The 23,286-nt window shown below is 39.2% G+C and overlaps 1 protein-coding gene across 1 annotated transcript in view; it reads right to left on the bottom strand.

The window, feature by feature from the left end:
• The window catches only part of LOC134005730 (glucosidase 2 subunit beta-like), a 131,655-nt gene that overhangs the window by 92,397 nt on the left and 15,972 nt on the right, over positions 1 to 23,286 (bottom strand). Inside the window, exons 7-8 of the mRNA XM_062444720.1 lie at positions 16,370 to 16,430; positions 11,515 to 11,593 (exon numbers count right to left, since the gene is read on the bottom strand). Of these exons, the coding sequence (XP_062300704.1) occupies positions 11,515 to 11,593; positions 16,370 to 16,430 (140 nt within the window). The remainder of the gene's footprint in view (positions 1 to 11,514; positions 11,594 to 16,369; positions 16,431 to 23,286) is intronic.

The following is a 23,286-nucleotide window of genomic DNA, read 5'->3' as shown; positions in this document are numbered from 1 at the left end:
CCTATCTTGGAGTGCTACTTGAGTCATGACTACACCTGGGACCCTCTCGCCTCGGTGCCATTTCTGTCATTGGATCAGCTGCTGACTCCAGCCTTATATCCCTAGTCTTTTGTTCTCAGCCCACGTATTAACTCTGAACTGCCTGGAGAACAGAAAAAGGAGTTGAGGCAGCTATGAAAAAAGAAAATAGATCAAGGTCCTGGAGAGTTGCAAAAAAGGAAGATGTCTCTAAATGTTTCTTATGCAACAATTTCTTTCCCTCTCACACATTTCTTCTGAAGGCGACACTCCTCGGCACACAGAAGTGGGTATTCTTGTTTGGAAACAATAGCAGGCGTGCTTCTGAGGCAACTGTTAAGCTATTGCAAAGCAGATGCTTTTTCCTCTCGCCAATCAATTTAACACCTACACCTCCCTTCTCTTCCTTCATGCTGGCTTTGGCTCATCAGTTTTAAATGGCACAAGGCATTCTTGCATTGTTCTCTTGACTTACTCATAGAACAAGAAATGTCTCTGATGCACGAACCCCTGATCAAACCCTAATCACCAATAGGTTGGGTCAACAGACAAAAAGAATAAAGCACTTCAAGACACCATTTAACAAAAGAACCAACAATAACACATTTCTGCAGCATGTGAACAGTCACCGGTTTCTTTTACCTTTGTAGAAGCAATTATATTTCAGAGTCTGTAAAAACAGGATGGAGATTTGGAAACATTTTTCCCCCTTCTGAATCTTGTGGTAGACAGAATTGCAAGAGAAAAAGCCATCTGTGTCTGACTCTTATCCCTGGCTTCTCCAGAGCCTGGATGAGCCTGAGCCAGCAAATGTCAGTCGGATAAAGACCAAGCCTGACAGACAGACACAGGAGTTTTGTCATTCCATGTGTCATCCCTTTCCTAGCAAGCCCAATCTTTGCCGGTCACAAAAGCCCCGAGATGATGGGGAAGGAAACATTCTCAGGGTGAACGTCAGGTTGTGTAACTCCTCCAAGTTCCACAATAGCTGAAACGTTGAGGGCGTGCACTATTCTGGTGCCCCTGCGGCCTTTGAGAGATTTCATTATTGTCTTATGTGCTGTGTGGCGGGGTCACTATGGAAACACAAGACACATCAACCATTTACCCGCAAAGGATATGAGGTTCTTCAACAAGATGCTCTTCCAGGAGCCAGTGGTCTATCTGAGGTCAGAGGATATTTGATGCGACTTGATATTTAGAAAAAAACAAAACCTGAACTCTGCAGTTCATCTGTGATCAAATGCAGTTCACGTTTTATTATTAACAGAACTTGATGTCCAGTTAGGAGGGAACTACACTGGAGGGATGGCCACTAATTCAATATTATTGTGTATTGATCATTATTATGTTATTGAGATAAATATAATTAAAATATAATAAATTAGTTGTTTCAGTATTCATTTTACATGTTTAAAGAGTTTGTTGTATGATGTAACACACCAGTTTAATTATTTTATATCCATTTGCAATATATCCAAATTGGGGAAACCGGTACCTTTAAACCTGCATCTTGTCATAATTGTGACTAAGGGTCAAAATAGCCTCTGGGTGGCGGTGTAAGTAGATCCCTATGCAGACAGCGACACTAACTGATCCAGGGGTCAACTGTCTGTTTTCATTTTTATTTGGACCACCATTTGAAACGATTAATGTAATGTGTATCTGTAAAGCTTCAAATAACTGTTGCTTAGTTACTAATATACACTTTTTTAATGGAGTTGCTAAAATCTCTGGAGTTGCGTTTCTTTAATCAAAACAGAGGTGGTGAGTGCAAAGTTAGCATGAACTGCCACAATTATTACAATAAGACCTAGGGTGAAAATAGCTGAATTTTCCTTTAATATCTTGACACTGACTTACCCCTTCTATACTGTATAAAGAATTGCACGTACATAAAATAAGCTGATTATCTGTCATTAGCATAATTTAAAAATAATCCCTCTAAAATGTTCCAGAAACGTTACAGGGATGTTTAGAGACTGTACCCTGTGCGAAAATATCCCCTCTGTTGTTGTGACACATTATAAGACCACTGATCAATGAATTCACCTGGGAAGCACCAGCATACTGTAGATTGTCCCAGAGGAAACCGATGTATTTTCTTCTTGGACGTTGCTCATTGCACTGTATGTTCCCTGTTCTCAGGAGCTGCAGTTACACGGGTGCAACTTGAATAGTATTTGTCAAGTGGTTTGAGCTGATAAGAATACAAATGATTGCCTTGAGCTTGCTTTAAGGCTGGTTTGTCAGTACAGCTTGTAAGACAGAATTTTCAGCAACAGAGTCAAAGCGGTACAAACACAGCTGTGTGATTCAACTTTCTTAAGTCTGACACTGTGTGTGTGTTTTATGCATAAAACAATATTTTTTCTTTTCATACTTTTAGAATGATATTTTTTTCAAGAAATGTAAAGTCAAAGTACATAAAAGACAACTGAAAGATAAAGAGATACTATAGGTAAATAGACAGATTAGATAGGCAGCTAGAAACATAGGAGGACAGATGGTTATGGAAGACACCTCTTGATATAAGACACCTCTGTCAGGACTTGTTGGAGCAGCACAAAATGATGCCTCTTCACTTTGCTTCTTCTCTCTCTTGCCTTTGACCTCCCACTGGTTCCATTACCTGTGCCACCCGCGCAACCTCGAGCGCATCCAATCTCGGCAGTTACATAACAAAGGACGAGTGCGCAGAAGATTAGAGGTGCAGAGGAAGAGGGCAGAGCAAGGGATTGAGGAGTGTCAGGTGTGCAGCCTGAAACTAATTTGAAAAAATAAAATTTAAAAAAAGTCTTTCACTGTTACCGCCCAAATCATTCGTCGTAACCCTCCTGCCTCCGCCTTCCCGCTCTGTCCTCCTATCTCAAAAGAACATGACACATTACAACGTTTTTTAGACGGTCAGTTTTCTCTACCTCAGCTCTACAAACCACATATCACTCCACCTCTGGTTTCAGCCTGTCATTTCACATTATATAACTTGAAAGCATTCCAGCTGGGGAGCAAAAACATGACACGTGTGATGGGAGGTGATGAATGGTACAGAGGGGGGAAAGTGGAGACAACCCCCTTTTTTCCACCAGCCTGGCTAGCCTCATATAACCCGCAGGCTGTAAACACAAGTCAGTAATCTTTTTGTAGTACAGAAAAGAATATGCAGAATCCTTATACGGCCGCCAGTGTTAACTACTGTGGTGCTCATTGCATGCACATAACTCATTCCACCATCAACCAAACAATTTTATCTTAAGTGCAGAAACACCATGTACCACCAATACACTTTAAAATTAAAGAGAATACAGAGGACAAAACAGAAAGAAAATAAAACAATAAAAAATTTAAGTGAAACAACGACATTATAAACATCAATGGTAAAGTGATATGAATAAAGGTAATGGACCTGACCAAGTTCAGGGGTAAACTGTAATGAAGGTAAGTTTTCAGTCTTGTGATGGATGCCATTCCAGAGATAAAGGGCATGGTAGGCAAATGTTCTGTAGCCAACAGATTTTTGGCTGGACTGCAACAGCAGATCCAGCCCTAGAAACAGCAATGTCTGTCCCTGAGTCACTGACTGACAGAGTGAAGTAACACTATTGGTCCGACAAAGCTGGCCGAAGCCAACTATCTGAGAATGCATTTCATACCAACCTACAGCAACAATTTTCACTGTAGGTGTGTTATTGTTATTGAATTTTAATATTTTCTAGGCAAGAGAGCAACAATTTAGATTTTCAATATGGGATCCGTTTATCCAAATAATGCCTGGTTGGAAAATTGCTCCAATGTTTTTGGAGATGTTTCGGAGCAACTGGCCAGGTGAGACCGGCCAATCATCTCAGGAGTCGGACTGGTAGTGGCTGAGATGATTCAATGTCTGTCGTCATGCCGGGGAGAACATGAAGAGATGAACTGAACCATGCAGCTCTTTGGTAATTTACTGCTAGCTCTAATGTCTCTGCAGCATTCTGATATCTGATATTTTTCCTTTTGGTGGACAAATGTTGGTCTCATAAATGAAATTTAAGAACTGTAGCTGCCATATTAGTTTGTCTGAGTTTAAAGTGAAGCTTCACATCAAGCTACAAGGCAGTTTGGATTTTTATTATAGCTACATTACCGGCTGAAAAACATTCTTTGAATTTTTTTTTTTACAGTTCAGTAACATAGTTGTGTTGAAGCTGAGCTGCTTCGGTTAGCAAGTAAGCTGAATTTGCAAGAACACAAGTCCGAACTTACTTATGGCCCTATGTCAGATTGACTTCAGTCAAAGCCCTGTGCACTTCCTGGGGGCTTGGTCGCCCTGTGTCGCTACTTCCTGTATCCATCTTCGCAAAAAAATAAAGCCATTTCGCGATTCATAAATGGTCCAGCCATACCAACTAGGTTTTGAACTTGTCTTGTTTGTTACTGAAGGAATGACCAGGAAACCCGCATTGAGAGAGTAAAGAGGGCATGCCATTGTACATGGTATAAGTAGCTCAGATAGGTAAGGTGGTTCAAGTCCATGCAAAGTCTTGGAAATTAGAAAAGAAGAACCTTAAAATCAGCTCTAGCTCTCACTGGTAACCAGTGAAGAAAGGCCAGAGTGGGTATTAAATAGTAAATGTTTCTGTTTGTTGTCAAGATTCTAGCTGCAGCATGCTAAACAAGCTGAAGACTTCTAGCAGCAAAACTAGGCAAAAAAATATGGAAGGTACAAATGCATGGATTACAGTTTCAGCATCACACATCAACATTACTGTGATCATACCTTAATTACTACATATTCCATAGGCAAACACAGTGTGTAATGGCAAGTCTGTGCATGCTATGAGGATAGCACAACGACTATAAAGTACCACCATGGCCTACATCCATACTGTCAGTTAAGTAAGACTAGAATCCTAAGTACAGCTAAGGTTTGCAGATATTAAACTTCTAGGTTACCCACGGTGACGCAACAGCATACACTGCTCCCAGAAAAAACCCCATTTCATAAAGTTAAATGCAGACATTAAAAAGAGAATCTCCTCTTACAGGACCATCCAGAGCCAAAAAATATCCTCATGGCACACACATTAAATCCTAGAAACAGCGCAGGCTTACAAAACCTCCCGACAGTAGAAACGCATGAAAAGGAAATTCTTGGAGGCAGATGAGAATTGTTCATTTCTGAACAGGAGGGATTGCTCTCTTTTCGAGAGACTGAAGCAGGAAAACAGCACCAGAGGCCCAGCCCATGACAAAACAAAGAGATTAAATGACCTGTGAATGTGACTTTCCATTTCTCCATTAGCTTGCTCACAATTTAGAGGCCTGCTGCCCCCTTCTGGAGGCTGATAAGATATCATAGAGCAAGATGGGGATGTGATATGAATAGTAACCACACAGTTTATTGAGTTGGTTAAATGTGCCACAATTACAGTCAGGGTAATATTTAGTCTCTCTAGGTGTGATGAGCAATTTGTATGCAGTACTGTATGAAAAGTCAAGAGCCGTTACACATTACACTGAATACAATACACACCAATTCAATTGTATCGCAAAATCTCTCCTCTCTAATATCTTCAGTTAAAATCTTAATTCTTCCCTTTGAGAAAACAAATATTGCTGAAATCTGCCCTCTTGACATACGATAGAAAAACCAAATACAAATATGCCGGAACCCCTCTGAAGTGAGATTTCAGCATTGGCTAGGGCCAAATGTCAACCAGCTCAAACAGATGGTGTGAAGAGCCTGGCTGAGTGGCTAACCTTGGTTGGTAGAGACAAGGGTGGGAGGGCAATGTGAGGCACTGGGTGTTTTTTTTTTTTTTTTTAAATGTGTGTGTATCAGTGGATGTTGTGAACATCAAGAGAGCTCAGTGTTGCTGCCAAGATAGAAAGGTGAAGTCGTGTCAGGCCTGCTTGCTTTGCAGGTGCGTTCCGCCTCTGTGGGATACTGTCAATCTGCCACAATGACTGAACAATGTCAAGATATGGATCAACGGTATGGGAAAGGTTTTCATTGTTGAGCTATGTTTGATAAACACAACTGTATAACTAGTGCAATGATTAGATCTGATTTCTTAATTAATTTTTATATCTATGAAATGTCAACATTTTCTGGAGCCCCTTTAATGTGCCTTAAAAGAACGTATGAACTTGATTAAAGGGAAATTGGTGTCTACCCTTTTTTTCAACAGCGGCAGCTTTGGATTGTCTATATCATTGAAACTTAATTATTAACTATAAGTTGTTTGGTTTGGAAAAATGCAATCACAATTTCCCACAGCCCAAAGTGACATAATTCCATAAATCCTAAGACATGACAATGTTATAAAACGAAGAACCAAAACTACTGATTTTTTTGCATTTTTTCTTCATAATTGAGAAATATAGGGAAAAAAATATATACAAGTTTAATTATTATTGCATCTGTATTAACAGTTTTCGTTGAACAACTGAATATCATTGAGTTTTAAAGTTCAGTCTGGACCTTATATATTATTACTCCACCACATGCGTCTGCTGATGAAAGTCATGTGCTCTGACAGGAAGTCTTAAAACAGCTACTAAACTAATACTAAACTATTTTTGCCATTGTTGAATGTAGTTTATAGCAAAGCTCTATCAAGCACTACAAAAATGTATATTTGTCAGCTGGTTATGTTCTATAACAAAATGTCTTTAAAAGGTAGTTATAGTTGCCAAAGAGTTCATTATAATGAGACCTCTAAGCTTCTGTTTTTCCCTTTGTCCATGCACCACTACGTCTCCACTACTACAGTAGCCACTGTCTTCATTTCTGCCTTGTTACCAACTAGTGTCAGCTCCACTCCTGTATATAGGAACCCGTAGGGTATAGCCAATATTATTACTGTGAAGCTGTGAAAAAAGTAAGATTTCCATACCCGCTAGCAAGCTGTTATTGGGAATTCCCAACCTTTCATGCACCTAAAGCAATGTGTTTGATCAGCACACTTAAGAAAAAGTGAGATATCCCCAACCTTGCTCTGTTCTTATGACCACCAAGAGGTTGGAACACTGAAGGTCGCCTTTTTTTTTTTTTTTAATCAAGGGATTTCTTCCGTTCTCCTGCTCAAAAGGAAGAGGCAGACATATTCTGTATTCAGTCTCTGTTTCTGGTAGACTGAGTAAGGGGCTTTGAAGAGAGGTGGGTGGGTAGTAGATGGATAAGTGAAATTCACCTCTGCACAAATGCCTATTGCTTGAGAGAAGGCAATTTCCTCCAGCTCTGTTCACCAGCACATAGCTGCAGTCCGAGCTTGGTCACACGCCAGTGCTTCGGAGAATGTATTGTCCTTTGGTTAATGCCAAAAGAGAGGACAGTCTTCTAGCAAGTCAAGTATTAATAATATCTTGCTACAAGCTGATTTAGTGCAAACTTTTGAGTATTGAAATTATATCTGTTCAGGGAATTTATCTACACTCTGCTGTGTTCAACATATTGAAAAGGAGACGACTCAACATGAATGGTGCTATTTCTTTTTTTTCTTTCTTTTTGACAATGACAAGACATTCTTCCTGGATACCTATTATTACCTCGTAAAAGTGAGTGAACTTGAATCTACATTAACAGTGGTTTCTACAGGAATGGAGGGCCATAACATAATGATAGAATACTGCGGGAGCGCCACTTCAGAATATCCCTTTTCCTCCGAAGTGGAGTGCCTCCTTTGATCATCAAATTGTTCTCCTGAAAATCCGCTCTGTTCTTGAATTATCTGGGCCGCTGAAGTGGAAACTGAATTTTCTGTGGAGGCCAAAGCTTCTTAAGAGAAAGGAAAAAGAAGGGGGAAACTAATAAAAAGGTGTGAAAATGACACAAATTGAATAAATGTGCAAAAACAAAAAAAAAACCCACAAAAAAACAGATTGGCCCGGTCTCTGAGTGCGACAGAAGAAAACTAATCAAGGTTTTCAGACATTACAACTGAGCACCGATGAGGAAATAATCTTTCTATTGCTTACTCTCCATACAACAGAGAAAAGCACCTAGTGTTGTGTTATCTCAACAATTGTGTATTTATCCGTCCACCTGAAAGAACTGAGACATATTCAGGCTACGCACTGGTTGTACAGCAACAAAACTGTAATGTCAAGTAAAAGAAAAAAACACTTGTACCATAGAAATTACATGGAGGGGTAATGGACAGCTAGTAAACAAAGTAATTTATCTAAATCCCACCCATTACGCAGACTTCACTTCTTGTACAAACTATTGCTGCCCTTGGACCTTGATTAAGGTGCTAACACGAGACCGCTTGTCAGTTCTAATGTAAATTACCCGTTAACCACTGTCATTGGCACCCTGTTTCAATTTTCCCAGCTTGATCACCGTTTGTTGTGGTTGCAGTTAAGTAGCCTACACATTTTCATATTCATGCATATTCATATTGATTCATCCTCTTCAGACGCAGTTGAATTCATTAAGAATGCCTCTCCGTTAGCCAGCACAACTAACAAATGAACACTGATTCCCCCCTCCCCCATCCGTGAGTCTTTCATGTTGGCTCTAGCTTTGGTGCTGCTTGGGTGTTTTCTGTTATACAGACACCACAGCATCCAAATTATTTTTTAGTTACATATTTCACTGTGGCTAAAATTAGTGAGCCAATGATTACAGAGCAGATGATATTTCTACCATAACCATAAACAAGGACAAACTTAATTTATGAAAAATTTGGACACATTTTCAGCAATGTGACAACATACTCACAAGCTGAACTTTCCCTGCCCTGCAGTGGGACAACCCGCAGATGTTTTTTTTTGTTTTTTAATGCCTGTGTATGACTGTGCATACCAAACGCCATTTATAGTAAAAGAAGAAAACAGGGAGAGCAACTGGAAAAATAGAGCCCTAGCTATTTTGTTTACAGCTAGAGATTTTGATATCTGCTGCCTGGTAAGCGAGAGACTCAACAAGTTTAAAATGAAACAGACAGACGCATTCTCACACAATGCAGCTTGAGGGGAAATCACTGTTGGGAAACTGTGCTCTTCCAGTTCAGAATTCAAATGAATGTGGAAGGGACTCTGATGTATGAGCGGAAAAAAACAGTGAACTCAGGCAAACAGACAGTCAACCAAAACATGCAGAAGGCAAGGTGGGAGTAGATCAGAAAAACTAAGAATTGACAATATGGCTAATATTAGATTATAATATTATATTACATTGCATAATATTATATATAGATAATAAATTAGATCTAATGTAATAAAAATAAAGTGTATGGTGTTTGTGTGCATGATGGTGATAGCATACCTACATCCAACCCCATCAACCACCCTGGTGCCATAAATATAACTGCAACAAATATGTATTAATCCAAGTGTTTTTCCAGTGCTCCATTCAGACTGTAACACTGCTAAAATTTCACATGATCTTTAACATCAATGGGATACTGATGATTTTCACTTGTACACTGTGTGAGCTCGATAACACCCTACATTATCGTGGAATTGTTTTGACTCATCTTCCCCCTCCTCGCTCCTCAAAGGACATCGACATGAAAGATGCTGTAATAAGAGTAGCGTAGCGTCTTTAAGAAATAGGGCAGTGTATAATGTGTGTGTGTGTGTGTGTGTGTGTGTGTGTGTGTGTGTGTGTGTGTGTGTGTGTGTGTGTGTGTGTGTGTGTGTGTGTGTGTGTGTGTGTGTGTGTGTGTGTGTGCGTGTGTGTGTGTGTGTGTGCAGCAAGCGTGTTGTCAAATGAGCGGCAGAAAATGGCAGATGCGAGCGGAGCGGAGGAAAAGGTCAGCAGTAAGTTGTCAATCTGGCAGTAAATGTACAGCACAGGCTACAGTGTGTCTCAAGACCAAGAAAAGTGAAGAGGGTTAGCCCCATAGTAAGCAACAACGGGTTAGCCTAATCTGACTAGGTTCACTTACGGTGGACTGACCTTTAAGGTGTCATTTTAGTGTTAATCTCAACCGTTCTTAATGTAAACTGAAAACTAAGAAATGTCTGGCTGCTGAGTCTCTTCCAAATTTTTCTCAGAAGCCCCCCCTCACCCTGCCCCTGCCACCCAAAAGCAGTCAACCTATAGGGGAAACACTGAATCCACAGCTTGAACTAGAACTAAAAAATATAGTCTTATTCTTTTAAGGAGAATCTCCTCAAATATCATAAATACAATATCTTGCTTCTCACTCTTTTGTTGTTGTTTTTGTCATAGAAACACCAAGTTTCTTACAGTCCAGGTCAAAATATTCCACATGGCTGAAGGCAGCCGTCTCTTGCAACCCCCCTGGCTCCCGTTTACTTTCCCATCCTCATCTTATTATGTTTGCCAGTTTTCACATGAGGGGAAAATGAACATATGTCAGGTGAATTGTGTGGGAGCTTTGGCGTTTCCCATTTTCTTCCATTGGTTGCCTGCAGTGATGGGAATCCATGAATGTTGCGCTCACTAGAAACAAGTCAGCTACTGCCTTTAATTAAACACTAAACATTCTGTCACAGCATTAATCATATCATTCAATATATAAATGTGCACTGAGTAAAATATTTGCATTTGCAATGATGTGCTGAGGGCATTTAACAAATCTAGGATGTCAGTGTTTCTATACTTGCTTGAAAACAAATAAAAATGTATCATTAAGCAAAGTCTAGAGCTCCCAGAACCAAAGATTACCTGTTTCCTGACAAACATCTGTCCACACAAGACAGAAGCAAAACAGAAATCCCTTTCCCCATGGAGCTGATTTAGTCGAGGTTTCTGCTCAGTGATATCACACATACAGCAACCAGTTGTTTTCAGAAGCGTGCCATCATCACACAATACACACACACATACTTCACCATGTGATTTCTCAAATTAGCTCTCTGTCTGGGGGATGGTGTGTTAATATGTGATGGCTGAGACAAATACCTTGTTAGTATTTGTTAACTTTGATTGAGAAACACTATCAGAAGAGTTCATCAAATGGTACAAATTCAAATTGTCATACATTTCTGTGAAATAAGAAATATAACAAGTGTTACAAGGAGTGGAGCAGGTGGACCTGAAAGCAGGAAACTACAGGCTACAAAAACTAAAGAATTAATATTTATTCGTGAACAGGACTCAGGAGTGCAGGCAAGCAAAACAGAACTGAAGACTGAGCTGAACAACAAGACTTACTGTAAATACAAACTGAACTAACGAGGGAATAGGGAGCAGGTGACTAGACAGAAGAACAGGCAAGTAGCTGATTGGCTAGGGGAAACACTGGCAGCCAGGCAAGACTGACAAGGCTGATGCAGGGCAGGTGTAGAGGGAAAAGCAGACTGGAGAAGAGTGCAGGAGGCAAGGGACTACAAGAAAATAACACAATAAAGACAGAAATGGCAGGACAGTGACAGGATCGTGACACACAGTACTAAACTTGTCTTGATCTTCTTGTCATCTTTCCTCTCAAGGACCCTTAATGGCCCCCAGACCTCATTTTGCAAACCACTGATTCAGAAGCACAGTAGAGGAACTGACTATATTGTAGTATGAATGAATAAAGAACAGCTTACCACTGCTTCATCCACAGAAAGAACCCGCTCCTCATCCTGTATGAATGCCACTTTATCCTGGACTTCTTCCACTGTTATACTGCCATGTTACAAAATAAACAGACACAGATGACAACAGTGTGGGTTAGTCTTATTAATTAAGACAATGACTGCAATGACTAGGGAATATGTTAATGTATTGTTTTGTCAGTTTCAAGTCAACTTAAAGTTTCTCATTTTCACTCACAATTATTTCAAAACAGTTAAGTTCAAGTCTTGAGTTAAAATGACAAGTTGAATGAATGTACTGATTGTTCAATTTGAATTCAACAAATTGTGTTTGTTAAGAAACATTAATAACATGTCTAACAGGTTATCACATTGCAACATAGGTTTTTCTGGTGTTTCAACAAACAAGAAGATAAATAAATCATAAAATGTTTTGTTTTGGATGAGTGATTCCTTTAGCTAGTTTGGACGCTAACAACTTTGCATTGACTCTCTGTCTTCTCAATCTATCTCACTCTGAGTGGCACCCAACATAATGAAACACGCTGCACAATCAAAAGAGTATCCACCATCTCCTATCATACAACACTTAGATATTTCCCTCTACCACTCTTCCTTGCTGGTGTCTTTCTTCCAGAGGTTCCATCTAAACTAACACTACTGAGCTTAGATAATGACTGCAAAGACAAGATCAATCCCGGGAGTCCATCAAAAGCGGAAGTGCAGGCAAACATACAAAGCGAATAGCTTGTTCCACTACAGAGGATCAATGCTCAGGGTAAGTGCTGGAGAAAAACAATGGCTTTTTCCATTGTGAGGACGCGCAGAGGCTGCAGAGTAGCGGCTCTGAAAATCTTGTCTGAAGAAAACTGGCTTTGGTCCCAATCACAGAGGGCATACACATATAGACCATGGCATCGTAACAGCATGTGCTTTGCAGAGCACACCTACAGTAGGTTTCACTGAAAGACAGTGAGAAACATAAGGGAACTCACTGACACACAGACACACACACACACACACAGATAAAGCCTGACAGAGAGGAGGGGATAAAAAGCACAACCTGTTCGTGGGCCTTTGGGAGGCTCCATCATGGTTTATTTCCTGAAGCAGTTGGTAGACTCTATTTATAGGACAGCATACTGGTACCAGTTAATCCTGCACTGGGCTGCCAACTGCCTGCCAGCTGGCACAGTGGGTTGCACTTGTGCGTGGTGCTTGGGAAGGTTCGGGATGAAATACTGGCGAGGAAGTCCACAGTCTACCTAATAACCAATGTGTGTAGAAAGGATTTTTTTTTCTTAAAACCTCCATGTCCCATAGCACAAGCTCACAACTACTAACTGTTCTAGATGTATATGTGACCAAACTTTCTTAATCTGCAAACCCACTAACTCCAAACACAGTGAATATTTATTTATTCTGATAATTAGGAACATGTCAGCAGTGTTTTGTCTTTAAATTGGAATCCAGCATAAAGTTAAAACTATAATGGAAAACAAAGTTTTGGAATCTTTATTGTGAAGCAATTATTGGCAGCTAAATGTATACAAAAATGAGATTAGTTCACGGTATAAATGACAGAACAATTATCTGTGAATCTGCATTAAAGATAATTAGCAATTCCAATCGAGTGGATTAAGAACGAGGTAGTGTTTTGCTAAGTGTCATTAGGGACAAAGCCAAGAGCTTTTTTGTACAAGATAAAGAGTCTGCAATGTGAATGCTAATCCAGTTCAAAGTCAGCAAACTGCCTGGCAATGTGCAAGCATCAGGTAAACCAGTGACTATGGCCTTTGCATTTATCATAATAGCAACTAAATTAGGCTCGACATTTAGGCGTGTGAGCCACGGAGCCTTACAGTAAAAAATGGTGATGTAGCATTCATATACAAAGCCTCCGCCCCCAGCTTTATTCAAATGACCATCAATACATGTCCTGCCTCAAGATAGCCAGCTCACCAAATCCCATTGACTGACAGATTAAAACAAAGGCTGTATAGAAATAAGCGGCACTTGCAGATATTTCAGCTTAGTAATGTGTTTGTTTAAGCACAGCCTGTGGAGGGAACCGCTTTGGGAAGGAGGGGATAGAGTCGATGGATGGAGGCAGAGCTGCGTAGGGAAGAGGAAGGGCACAAGGGCTGAATAATGGTACACATCCAGGCGCAGGAATGCATAAGTGGGCGCATAGCGCTCCCTGGAAAAAATTGCTGCACAAGCACTCCGTCCACAATGCAGCCATATGTTTTATAGCGCTTTCAGTTTACTATGCCCAGCCCCGCTTCCTTTCCGGGAGAATATGCCCAGTTAGCTTAAGCGGTATTGATTTTTTTTTCCCAGGCATGGTGTGGGAAGGTGAGGAACGTGAGGGTGGGGATAGCAGCGGAGAAAAAGCGTGAAGGGGACAGACTCATTGGATATCACACGCTCTCTTTTTCTGCAAGCCACCGGCAAAAATGTACGTATCTAGCTGGAAGGCAAAATGGATGTCATTCTCTTTAGAGCTTGCAGAGGTTAAACACTGCTCACGACAGCAAGTTAGTCAGCTTGGGTGGCTGCGGGGGAGATGGGAGATTGAGTGAGGTGGGAGGGTGGGGGGCCACAAGTGGATCTGCTGGGGACTTGAATATTAAAACAATACAAATGAGGCAATGGATTACTTTTTGAAGTTTGCTCGAGAACAGAATAGGTGTAGGAGTTTCAGGGAGACGTGTGCACTCAGCTTAGACTGATGAGACTACACTGCATTAAAAGTAAGGTGGAACTAATGAGTGTTGTACACATACATACTGATGTGAGTTAGGTGCTCATGAAACACCCATTTATCTTATAGAGCAAGCAATATGAGACAGTATGAATCCGTGCGTGTGATTATTGTAATCCAATCTTATTGTTTATTATACTTATCTTTTATGTGGTTTTGTTTCACTTTGCAGTATGAGCATTACTTCTTTTAAAGTAAAAACAGAACTACAAGTGAGTGAATTTGTAGTCCCTTCTGACATGGTAATATTTCTCTTAACTCCCTTTATCCAGACTGACAGAAATAAAGCACTTTATATTGTGTACATAAGGCTATTTCCATGCAAGGTGCTGTAAAGGAGGGTTTTTAATGAATATGGAAATGCTCTGTGATTGCACATTTCTGGGGGAAAAAAATTAAAAACAAGAACTTTGCACAACTTTGTTTTTGTTGGGATTCCCGCCAGAAGGTTTAGATCTTAACCCCTCACAGTATACTCTTTGAGGGAAACTGTTGTTGCTAGCTAGATAGTAGTATTTTGTTCCAGTGGATTTAAGACAAACCCCCAACAGTAACACACAGTGGTACAAAACATTACACAAAGGAAAGCTTCCCTGCTACTTTAAAGGGGAACAATATATTTCATAAAAATCTGGCGACTAGTTTTTGTTCATTAACGATATGAAAGTTCAGACTTACTACAGAGAGGTGGATTAACTTTCAGAGTGAATCCCATCTCATAAATATAGGACTGAATTGAATACTATTTTCTTCTCTTTTTATGAATGTATCTTCTTTCCTATCCTTGGGCCCAATACTGGAGTGCAGTAGATCTCTTTTCTGTATTAAACTAGTCTTGTAATATATGTTGTTAATATTGTTGGCTGTGATTCTTGATTTAGGTGCTGCCATGATGTTTTTGGGGAGGGGGGTTGTTGTTTTTATGTTTAAGTGTGTGTGTGTGTGTGTGTGTGTGTGTGTGTGTGTGTGTGTGTGTGTGTGTGTGTGTGTGTGTGTGTGTGTGTGTGTGTGTGTGTGTTTTGTTTTTTTTAAAAAGAGGGCTATTTTCACCTTTGGTGCAAATTTATATCATTACTGGTATTAAAAAAATCGGTGACATTTGCCAGTAACAATCTACTGTAGTTTAAGGGAAACATCTAAAGCTGTTGTATCTGTTGTTTTACACCTCAAGGAGACACATTTACCAGAGAGAGAAACTGAAAGAAAGAGAGAAACAAAACTAAAAACTGTTTTCTCTTACAATAAGATTTGGAATGACAATGTCAGCCGTATTGTCAAAATGTGAGCGCAGCTGTGCCACCGCTATGTTTATCTCACCACACCTTACAAAAATTGACGTCCGTTGGTTAAACTAGGCAGAGAAGCACAATCTTCAAGGGCAATATTGGTAGAAGAAAGGTGCCACTCAAAAATAAAAGAAGATTTATCTCTACCTTGCTCCTTTTTTCTACACTCCTCTGTCTTCATGCCCTCTGTGCAACATTTTTTCCCCTTAAGAATATTTTTATTGAATTTTAAACAAGTAAACAAAATACGCACAGGAAATTTTTAGAGTGCAAAACAGATATGTCAAGTTTACGGAGCACATCCATGATAGAGGAGCACTTCCTGCAATCTTGTCCCAATTGCTCCTCAACCCCCCACTGTACAAACTGGTATTCCATATATAAAAGGGTACTTCATCCCTGGAGTAAAAGAGGAAGGTGCTGAAAGTCGGGTTTTATATTTAGAAAAATAAATAAACAAATAAATAAATGAAGGGGGCTTAGATGTGGTACATTTTTGAAAAACTGCACAGTAGGAGGAGAAAAGCCCAAACTGGGAGCAAATACGCTTTAAGTATTTGTTTAATGTTGGATTTCATAGCAATCTAAATTCTGTGACAGAAGCCAGAAGAGTAACAAAAAATGTATAAATATAAATGTGAATTTATTGAGAATGGTACTACATTTATACTTTATACTAAGCATGGATTTTGGAGGGTTGTCACAGTTTCTATAAAATGGATTTGTAAACAATATCACAGCAAAACATGAACATAAAAACTGAAGTCACAAGATTTTCAGTCATCAACAAGGAAATAATCAGCATGTTATTTACCTGCCATCTTTATTGCTGTCCAGTAACTGGAAAATGCTGCTTACTGAGCTGTACTGACCACCTAAAAAGGAAAAAAAATCATATCTGGTTACTATTCTTTTTTTAAAGATAACCCATTCCAGCTGTTCAGGTTATAAGCACCATGAGTCATGATAACAAAACTATCTTGAATTTGCTCTTTAATGACCAATCACTGCTATAAACACTAATCCATTTATTTGAATGCAAACTGAGAGGCAGGGGTAGAGAAAAGGACAGAGCAGAGTTAAAAATACGGGGAGCGGGAGGAGGGAGAGGTTCTTGGGCAATCAGGCAATGAGTCAGTCACGCTGTGCAAGAACATTTGGTTTCCCTGTAGGAAAAAAAAAAAGCATGTCAGAGTCCAGAATGCAATCAGGAGGCTTTGTGCTGTAACGGCTGGTATGACAGTGATTTCCCTCTTCTCCATTCATATTCACAGGCAGATGAAAAGGAGACACAAAAACTTCCTCAACCCCTTTTCCAAGCGAGCATGTGACCCCAACTGATTCACTTTGAGAATCGCATTCATTGGAGTGGGAGGGAGAGGAAGTTCTCTTATGTTCGGGACTAAGCATCTCCCACACCCAAAGCACTTTACATAATGCTAATTGCACATCCGCCGCAATTACCTTTCCGCACTAATTACAGAAAAGCTAATTGTGAAATTAGCATTTTTTTTCTCCCAGTGTACAGTAGAGCGCCTGTGTTGAGTGTGCGCTGCTGTAGGGGTGTAAAAAAACAAAATCCCAGTTCATAAAATCAGCCTTGAAAAATTAACTTTAAATCCATATTTATAAAGCCAGGCTTTTTTTTTTTTTTTTTTTTATTTAAATTTCAAAAGAGGCAAGATTGTGCACCACTTGTCACACACAATATGACTGGAAGTTGTAAATGTCTATGGAGAAGCCAGATCCCTCACCCCTGTTGTTGACTCTACTCAACCAAGTGGAAAAACAAGATTTGCTAATATTCTTCTGCAATACACACAGCATCTGTCATATTAACGGGCTATTCTTTGTTTGAACAGCCTTCTATTCCCAACCTAACGCTTGACATTCTCAACCCGTCCTCTAGTCGCTCTGTCTCGCAAAAATGAGTGCACAAAAGGAGGAAGAGAAATGGTCTCATCCCTCCCTCTACTGCAGCGCTATAGCTATGAAAAACAACCGTAAGGAGGATAGATGGAGATGGGAGGAGAGGAAGGCAGAGAAAGAAAAAGATGGAGTGGGGGCGGGCGCATTGTGGTAAAAGGTAAGAGGAAGAGTGGGGAAGAATGTGGAAAATAAGTGAGTAGAGAGTAGGAGGGCAAAAAAAACCTATATATATATATATATATAACAGGAGAGAAAAAGGAGGTTCAAGACACTGGCTCTTTAGGCCAATGGCACATATAGGGGGCTATGTTTACTAATGGACACCATCACTCATCCGCCCATGTTGCCCTGGCAATAGCACAGCACACTCGTAAAATAAGAGAGGCACAAAGAGAACAGAGAAAATGGAACATATCAGCAGGAGACTGCAAATCTATGCCTGGGCTACAGACCACGGTATCCACACACAGCTTTCTTTGTTATTGTAGGCTCTGCACTCCAAGGCTAACAAAACACACATTTTATTTTCCTTTATACACTATAAGCAACATTTCCAGGCAGAAAATTACCTCTTTTTGCGACACTTTGAGATGGAAATAGATCAACAGGCTTCAGGCATCACATTGAACTTTTACTTAATGGAACATAGGAGACACTAAATAGAAAGCAAGGATCTGCAAATAAGTGTTTTAACCTAAATGGTGCATGCTAAAAGCAAAGGTTTTCCAAATGATTCATACACTGCATTGACTCGACTCAACATGATTTGTATGGCACCTTTCATACAAACATGCAAGATTAAAACAACACAGATAACACAGACAAACAAAAGTACATGAAAACAAAATGGACAACAATAACTACAATTTTGCAAGACTTAAATGATGATAATAATCAAACAAAGTTTTGAAAATAGGATAGAATAGAAAAAAAGTCAATAAAATAAACACCAGGGATACAATCATATAAAAAGCAATGATTAAAACTTAAAAGCTAAAGCTAAAGCTACAACATTACTCCAAATTGAAACTGAAAGCCAGATTAAAAAGATAGGTCTTTAATTTCCTTTTACAGCTGAGCTTTTTTCTAATATCCAGAGGCAATGTGCTCCATAGTTTAGGGGCATAAAAACAGAAGGCAGCCTCACTGCTACTTTTATGGGATACATAAGGAATATTTAAAGAAAAGCAGCGGAGGAATTTAGTAATCTGGGTGGAACATAAAATGAAAGAAAATCTCAAATGTAAGGAGGAGCAAGGTTATTTAAAGCTTTATAAACAAGTGAAAGAACTTTAAAATGTATTCTAAAAGATAAAGGTAGCCAGAGTAGTGCCTTCCAGTTTCTCCTCAGTTGCTTTGGTGCATTTTTCAGATCATAATTGGAATTCTAACTCGTATTCCTATTATAGGGCCATACAAGTCACAGCATCTCCTCACCTTCTAAGCCACCCCTCTGCAGGGATATCCACCCTGTTGATAAGAGGGGTGTGATTCGAGATGATTTACCAAAGTATGTGGTAATTTGGGATAATGTGAGTTTCCATCACTCAAACACCATCAGGCAATGGTTTGCGAACCACTACAGGATGCTGAATTCCAACCATCCTATTCCCCATTCCTTAACCCAGTTCTACTCAGCATGGAGGTGCAGGGTTTACGATCGCCAGCCGTATATGTGAGGACATCACAGCAGACTCCTGCAGAGGCTGGATAAGACATTGCAAAAGATTGTTTCCGCACTGCATTGCAAGGGAAGGTATCCGTTGTGATGTGAATGAGAATCTGTGGCCCGACAGACAGGAGTGTCAGGAGGTGTAGAAAGACTGTAAATCCCCATACAGCACTGCATGTACATTTCTGCCTTAGGGCTCCTGTTTACATTTCTAATTTTGTATTTTTTTCCTTTGTTCTATGTAGTGCTGTAAAACAGGCTTGTCTTTTCCTTTTCTGTATCGCAATGACATGGTCTGTCAACAAATTACAGTACAAACCGTGAAAGCGCAAATGTGAATCCTGTCCAATCTCTTGCAGTCAATCTCCCACATGCAGTAATGTGTAACAGTACTATCGAAACTGATACCATATATACCATACAGAAAAAGTGCAGGTAATCCATTGTGTGGTGCTCTTTGTACGAACTGTTTCAAGAAATGCACTTACTATTATGCAAATATTAAGGATTATTCATGAAACGGACTGGGAGATCCAGGAAGTTTGAGTGTCTGTATTTACAGTGCTGGCTCTAATAGAAACTTTATTTTTTATTTTTTTAAATGAAGCAAGTTCTTTGTACTTAAGAGCTGTTATTATTAGGACTGAGAGCAGATGATGGATTTAATAGATTGTCAATTGTGGGGGAAAAAAGCACTTTGGGATTATTTTGGTTTTGTGAAATAATCTTTCAGAAATGGGCTTGCCTCGGCTTCCTGACTGCATTATTGCGATTTATAACTTGATCTTTCAAAATGTCAGAGGGAACATGTAGTTTGCTTTTCCTCAATTGTTTCTCAGCTTTCCGACAATTGCTTTTCAGCTGACAAATTGCAGCAGTTTTCCACAGTGATTTGCAAATTAATTGCCTTTTTTGTTTGTGCAGGAGCAACTGTATCTAATGAGAATCTTAATTCATCATTAAAATCGTCAACAAGGTTATCAACTAAGCCAGTGGTGGGTGGAGGAAAGGTATTAGAAAATGTGTCAATAACTAGTTTTACCCTTCACAACTCTCTGACTCTGAACTCATTTCATGTAGAAAGAGTGATGTTAAAAAAGGCACAAAAATGATCCGAATGGACTGGCAATGGATGAAACGTCAATATCAACAGCACTAGTAATAACTAAGTCTAGTGTATTTCAATGAATGTGAGTGGCACTCACATGTTGAATAAGCAACAAGATCCAGAAAATCCAAACCCTTCGAATGAGTATAGTCATTGACATGAAAATTAAAATCACTAAGTAAAAGACCAGTTAGTAAAGTTTAGTGTGATTTGATAATCATTGCTAAATATTAAAATGATAGAAAATTGCCAAAAGAACACTGAGTGCAGGTAAAACTAGAAAACATAGTGGCAATCCTACCCACTCTTTTACTTAGGTGAAATTAGAAAAAGACTCTAACAAAGTGGCTGAAGCAGCTGAGGTAAGCCTGATTTCAGTTAAAAATAAAAAAGCTAGAACCATATTCAGAAATAAAATCATTAATATAAAACGTCTTGCTAGAGAGAGATGTAATATTCAAAAGTGCTAACTTTATCGGCTCTGGTCTGGGGCTCACTGGGAGTGACTGTGTCAAACTAATTTTCAGTAGGTTGGGTGCATTTCTGCCATAATAAAGGATCAGTGCGACATTAATGTGTGAGGCTGAGCTTTTAAGAAGAGTAGGCCTACCCTCATGTATCTTTATGTTATTATGACAGTTAACGACAACAGGAAAGGAGAGCATGTCACTATTCACAGCTGTTGAAGCACGGTAGGAACCGACAGGTGTTTTTATGGATTGACATTGTGAAATGACAAAACTATGACTAGTTCCTACATGACATGGATGTTGTCTTTTACACCTAGGAAACACTGCAGCAGCTAAATACTTTATTTTTATATATACATACTTACACCTAAAATACTAAGATTCTATAATACTAAGAAGGTATCACAATACCCGGCCGTGCTATCCGTTACTATACCCCATTTTATTAGTACCAGTACTTTAAGAATGATGGCGTTTTATTGAGTTGCGTCGATGTGCAATAGCGGGGCAATGTATGTGTGCTTGTGTGTGTGTGTGTGTGTGTGCAGCGCTCTGCTTCCATTCAATACAATCGCAGTGGGCTCTTTTTTTCCTCTCATATGCAAGCTGCAGCTTTCATGGTGACAGAACAAGAGATATGTCTGCAAGTAGAAGTGCTATTGCCAATTGTCCACAGCTTGTTGACAAAGCAGACGCATAGAGCAAATTCTGGTATTATTTGGTTTACATAGCCAACAGTCAGGTCAAGCCCACTGACACCACAAAGCCCATCAGTAAAAGATGTTGTAAACCTATGTAGACTGACATGTCCAACTTAGCAAAGCATCTTGCTGACAGACATGCCGACCTGTTCAAGGTATCTGAAGAGACAGGTGAGCGAATGTGATAGATAACATAATTACATGCCCTCAGATATAAGTCAAACAAGTGTGATTTTTGACAAGCAAAGAATTTTAAGTTCCATGTTCAGTCATGTAATATATTATTACATGTTATAGGTTTTTGCTGTGGTATCATTTCACTATCTGTATTGAGATATTTAGGCAGGTATCCGAATTTTGGTATTGTGACAAAACTATGGCTTAGTCATTTGAATTTGCTAATTATTTCATTGGGTTATTATAAGTGTAGCGACTGAGCCAAACGCCTTTTTCTCAGCAAGGACATTTTTAACAACCTAGAGCAGATATCTTCACAAAATTAAACAAATAAAAGTGTTGGCAGGAAGCTGTGGGTACTTGAGCCGTTTTGTAGACATGAATTATGAAGTTTTCTATGAGTCTCATATTGTAATGAATTTGAACTCTTTAGTTTATTCTTCTGTCAGGAAGCTTTGACATCCAAGACTTGGGAAACATACACAAAATAAAAATAAAAAGCTACATAACGATCACTGAGAAAGGACTTCCTGTCTCACACATACTGTATGTCAAGTCTGTCAAGTTTTTCATAACACAGAGAGAAATAAAAGGCAATGTCTAACTGGAAGGTTAAAAAAACAAATAAGTAAAGCATTGTGGTTTATTTCAATAGAAATATTCAAACATATATTTTGGAGCAGTTGAGGAGTCTCTGGTTTCTTTATTTTATTTTTTATGGTAGGGATAAATATGAGCATATCAAAGCAGTGGGAACACGAAATGTTTGGCACTGGATCGGTTCCATCTATATTACCTCAGGGGAACTTCTACTGAAATCCTCAGAGGCAATCTGGAAAACAAGCCAAATACTGTGTGTCCTCACTGCATGTAAGATTTATTAATAGTCATATAGCCCTATGCGAAATACCACATGTATGGATCAACACGCAAATATATAAAGCATTCTTAATGATATAATCCACATAGATGTTCAAAGTATAGTATAATTGGCCCTGAACTGGTCTGCTATGCTTAAAATAATTTCTTATAGGAACTACTGTGCCTCTGAGGTTTAAATATTATTCTATGAGGCAGAAATCAACTTAATAACTTCGTACCTTCATATATTTTGAAGATCTGTCACAACATGAACACAGATCCCTCATTAAAGGAATTGGTTATGTTTTACTAGAAAATGTTAAATATGTTTGACTGTAACTTTAGCTAACTACATAGCAGCTTTTTATGAAAACATATTGGTATGCGTCCTATCTTTAAGCATGCTAATGAGTGTCAACAGTATATGCCAGGCTGTCTGTGTTTTAACAGAGGAGGTAGTAAAATACTACGAAACCTCTTTGACACTCACTAGCAGTGTTAATGTTACCTCAAAGGTAGGAACGTTGCCAAGATCTGTTATACCATTTTCACCATTTATGAAGACGTCACCAAGCAGATGGGAAAATAGGGGTGGGAAACAACTTGGCTTCAGTTTCGGCATTAACTAAAACACTGAGATCCAATCACAATGTATGTGTGTAACGTATGGTCTCAATATGAGGCTAAATGCAAAGGCCTGTGATTAGATGACATTATCCAGACATGATACCCAGATTGAATGTTAGTAGGTGTAAATGTGGTCTATGCCTTATTGTGTATTATATCCTGTAATTTGTGCTTTATTTCTATATT

This window comes from Scomber scombrus, chromosome 23, assembly GCF_963691925.1.
Source record: "Scomber scombrus chromosome 23, fScoSco1.1, whole genome shotgun sequence".
In the NCBI taxonomy this organism is placed as follows: Eukaryota; Metazoa; Chordata; class Actinopteri; order Scombriformes; family Scombridae; genus Scomber; species Scomber scombrus.
This window is presented reverse-complemented; position numbering and strand designations above follow the sequence as displayed.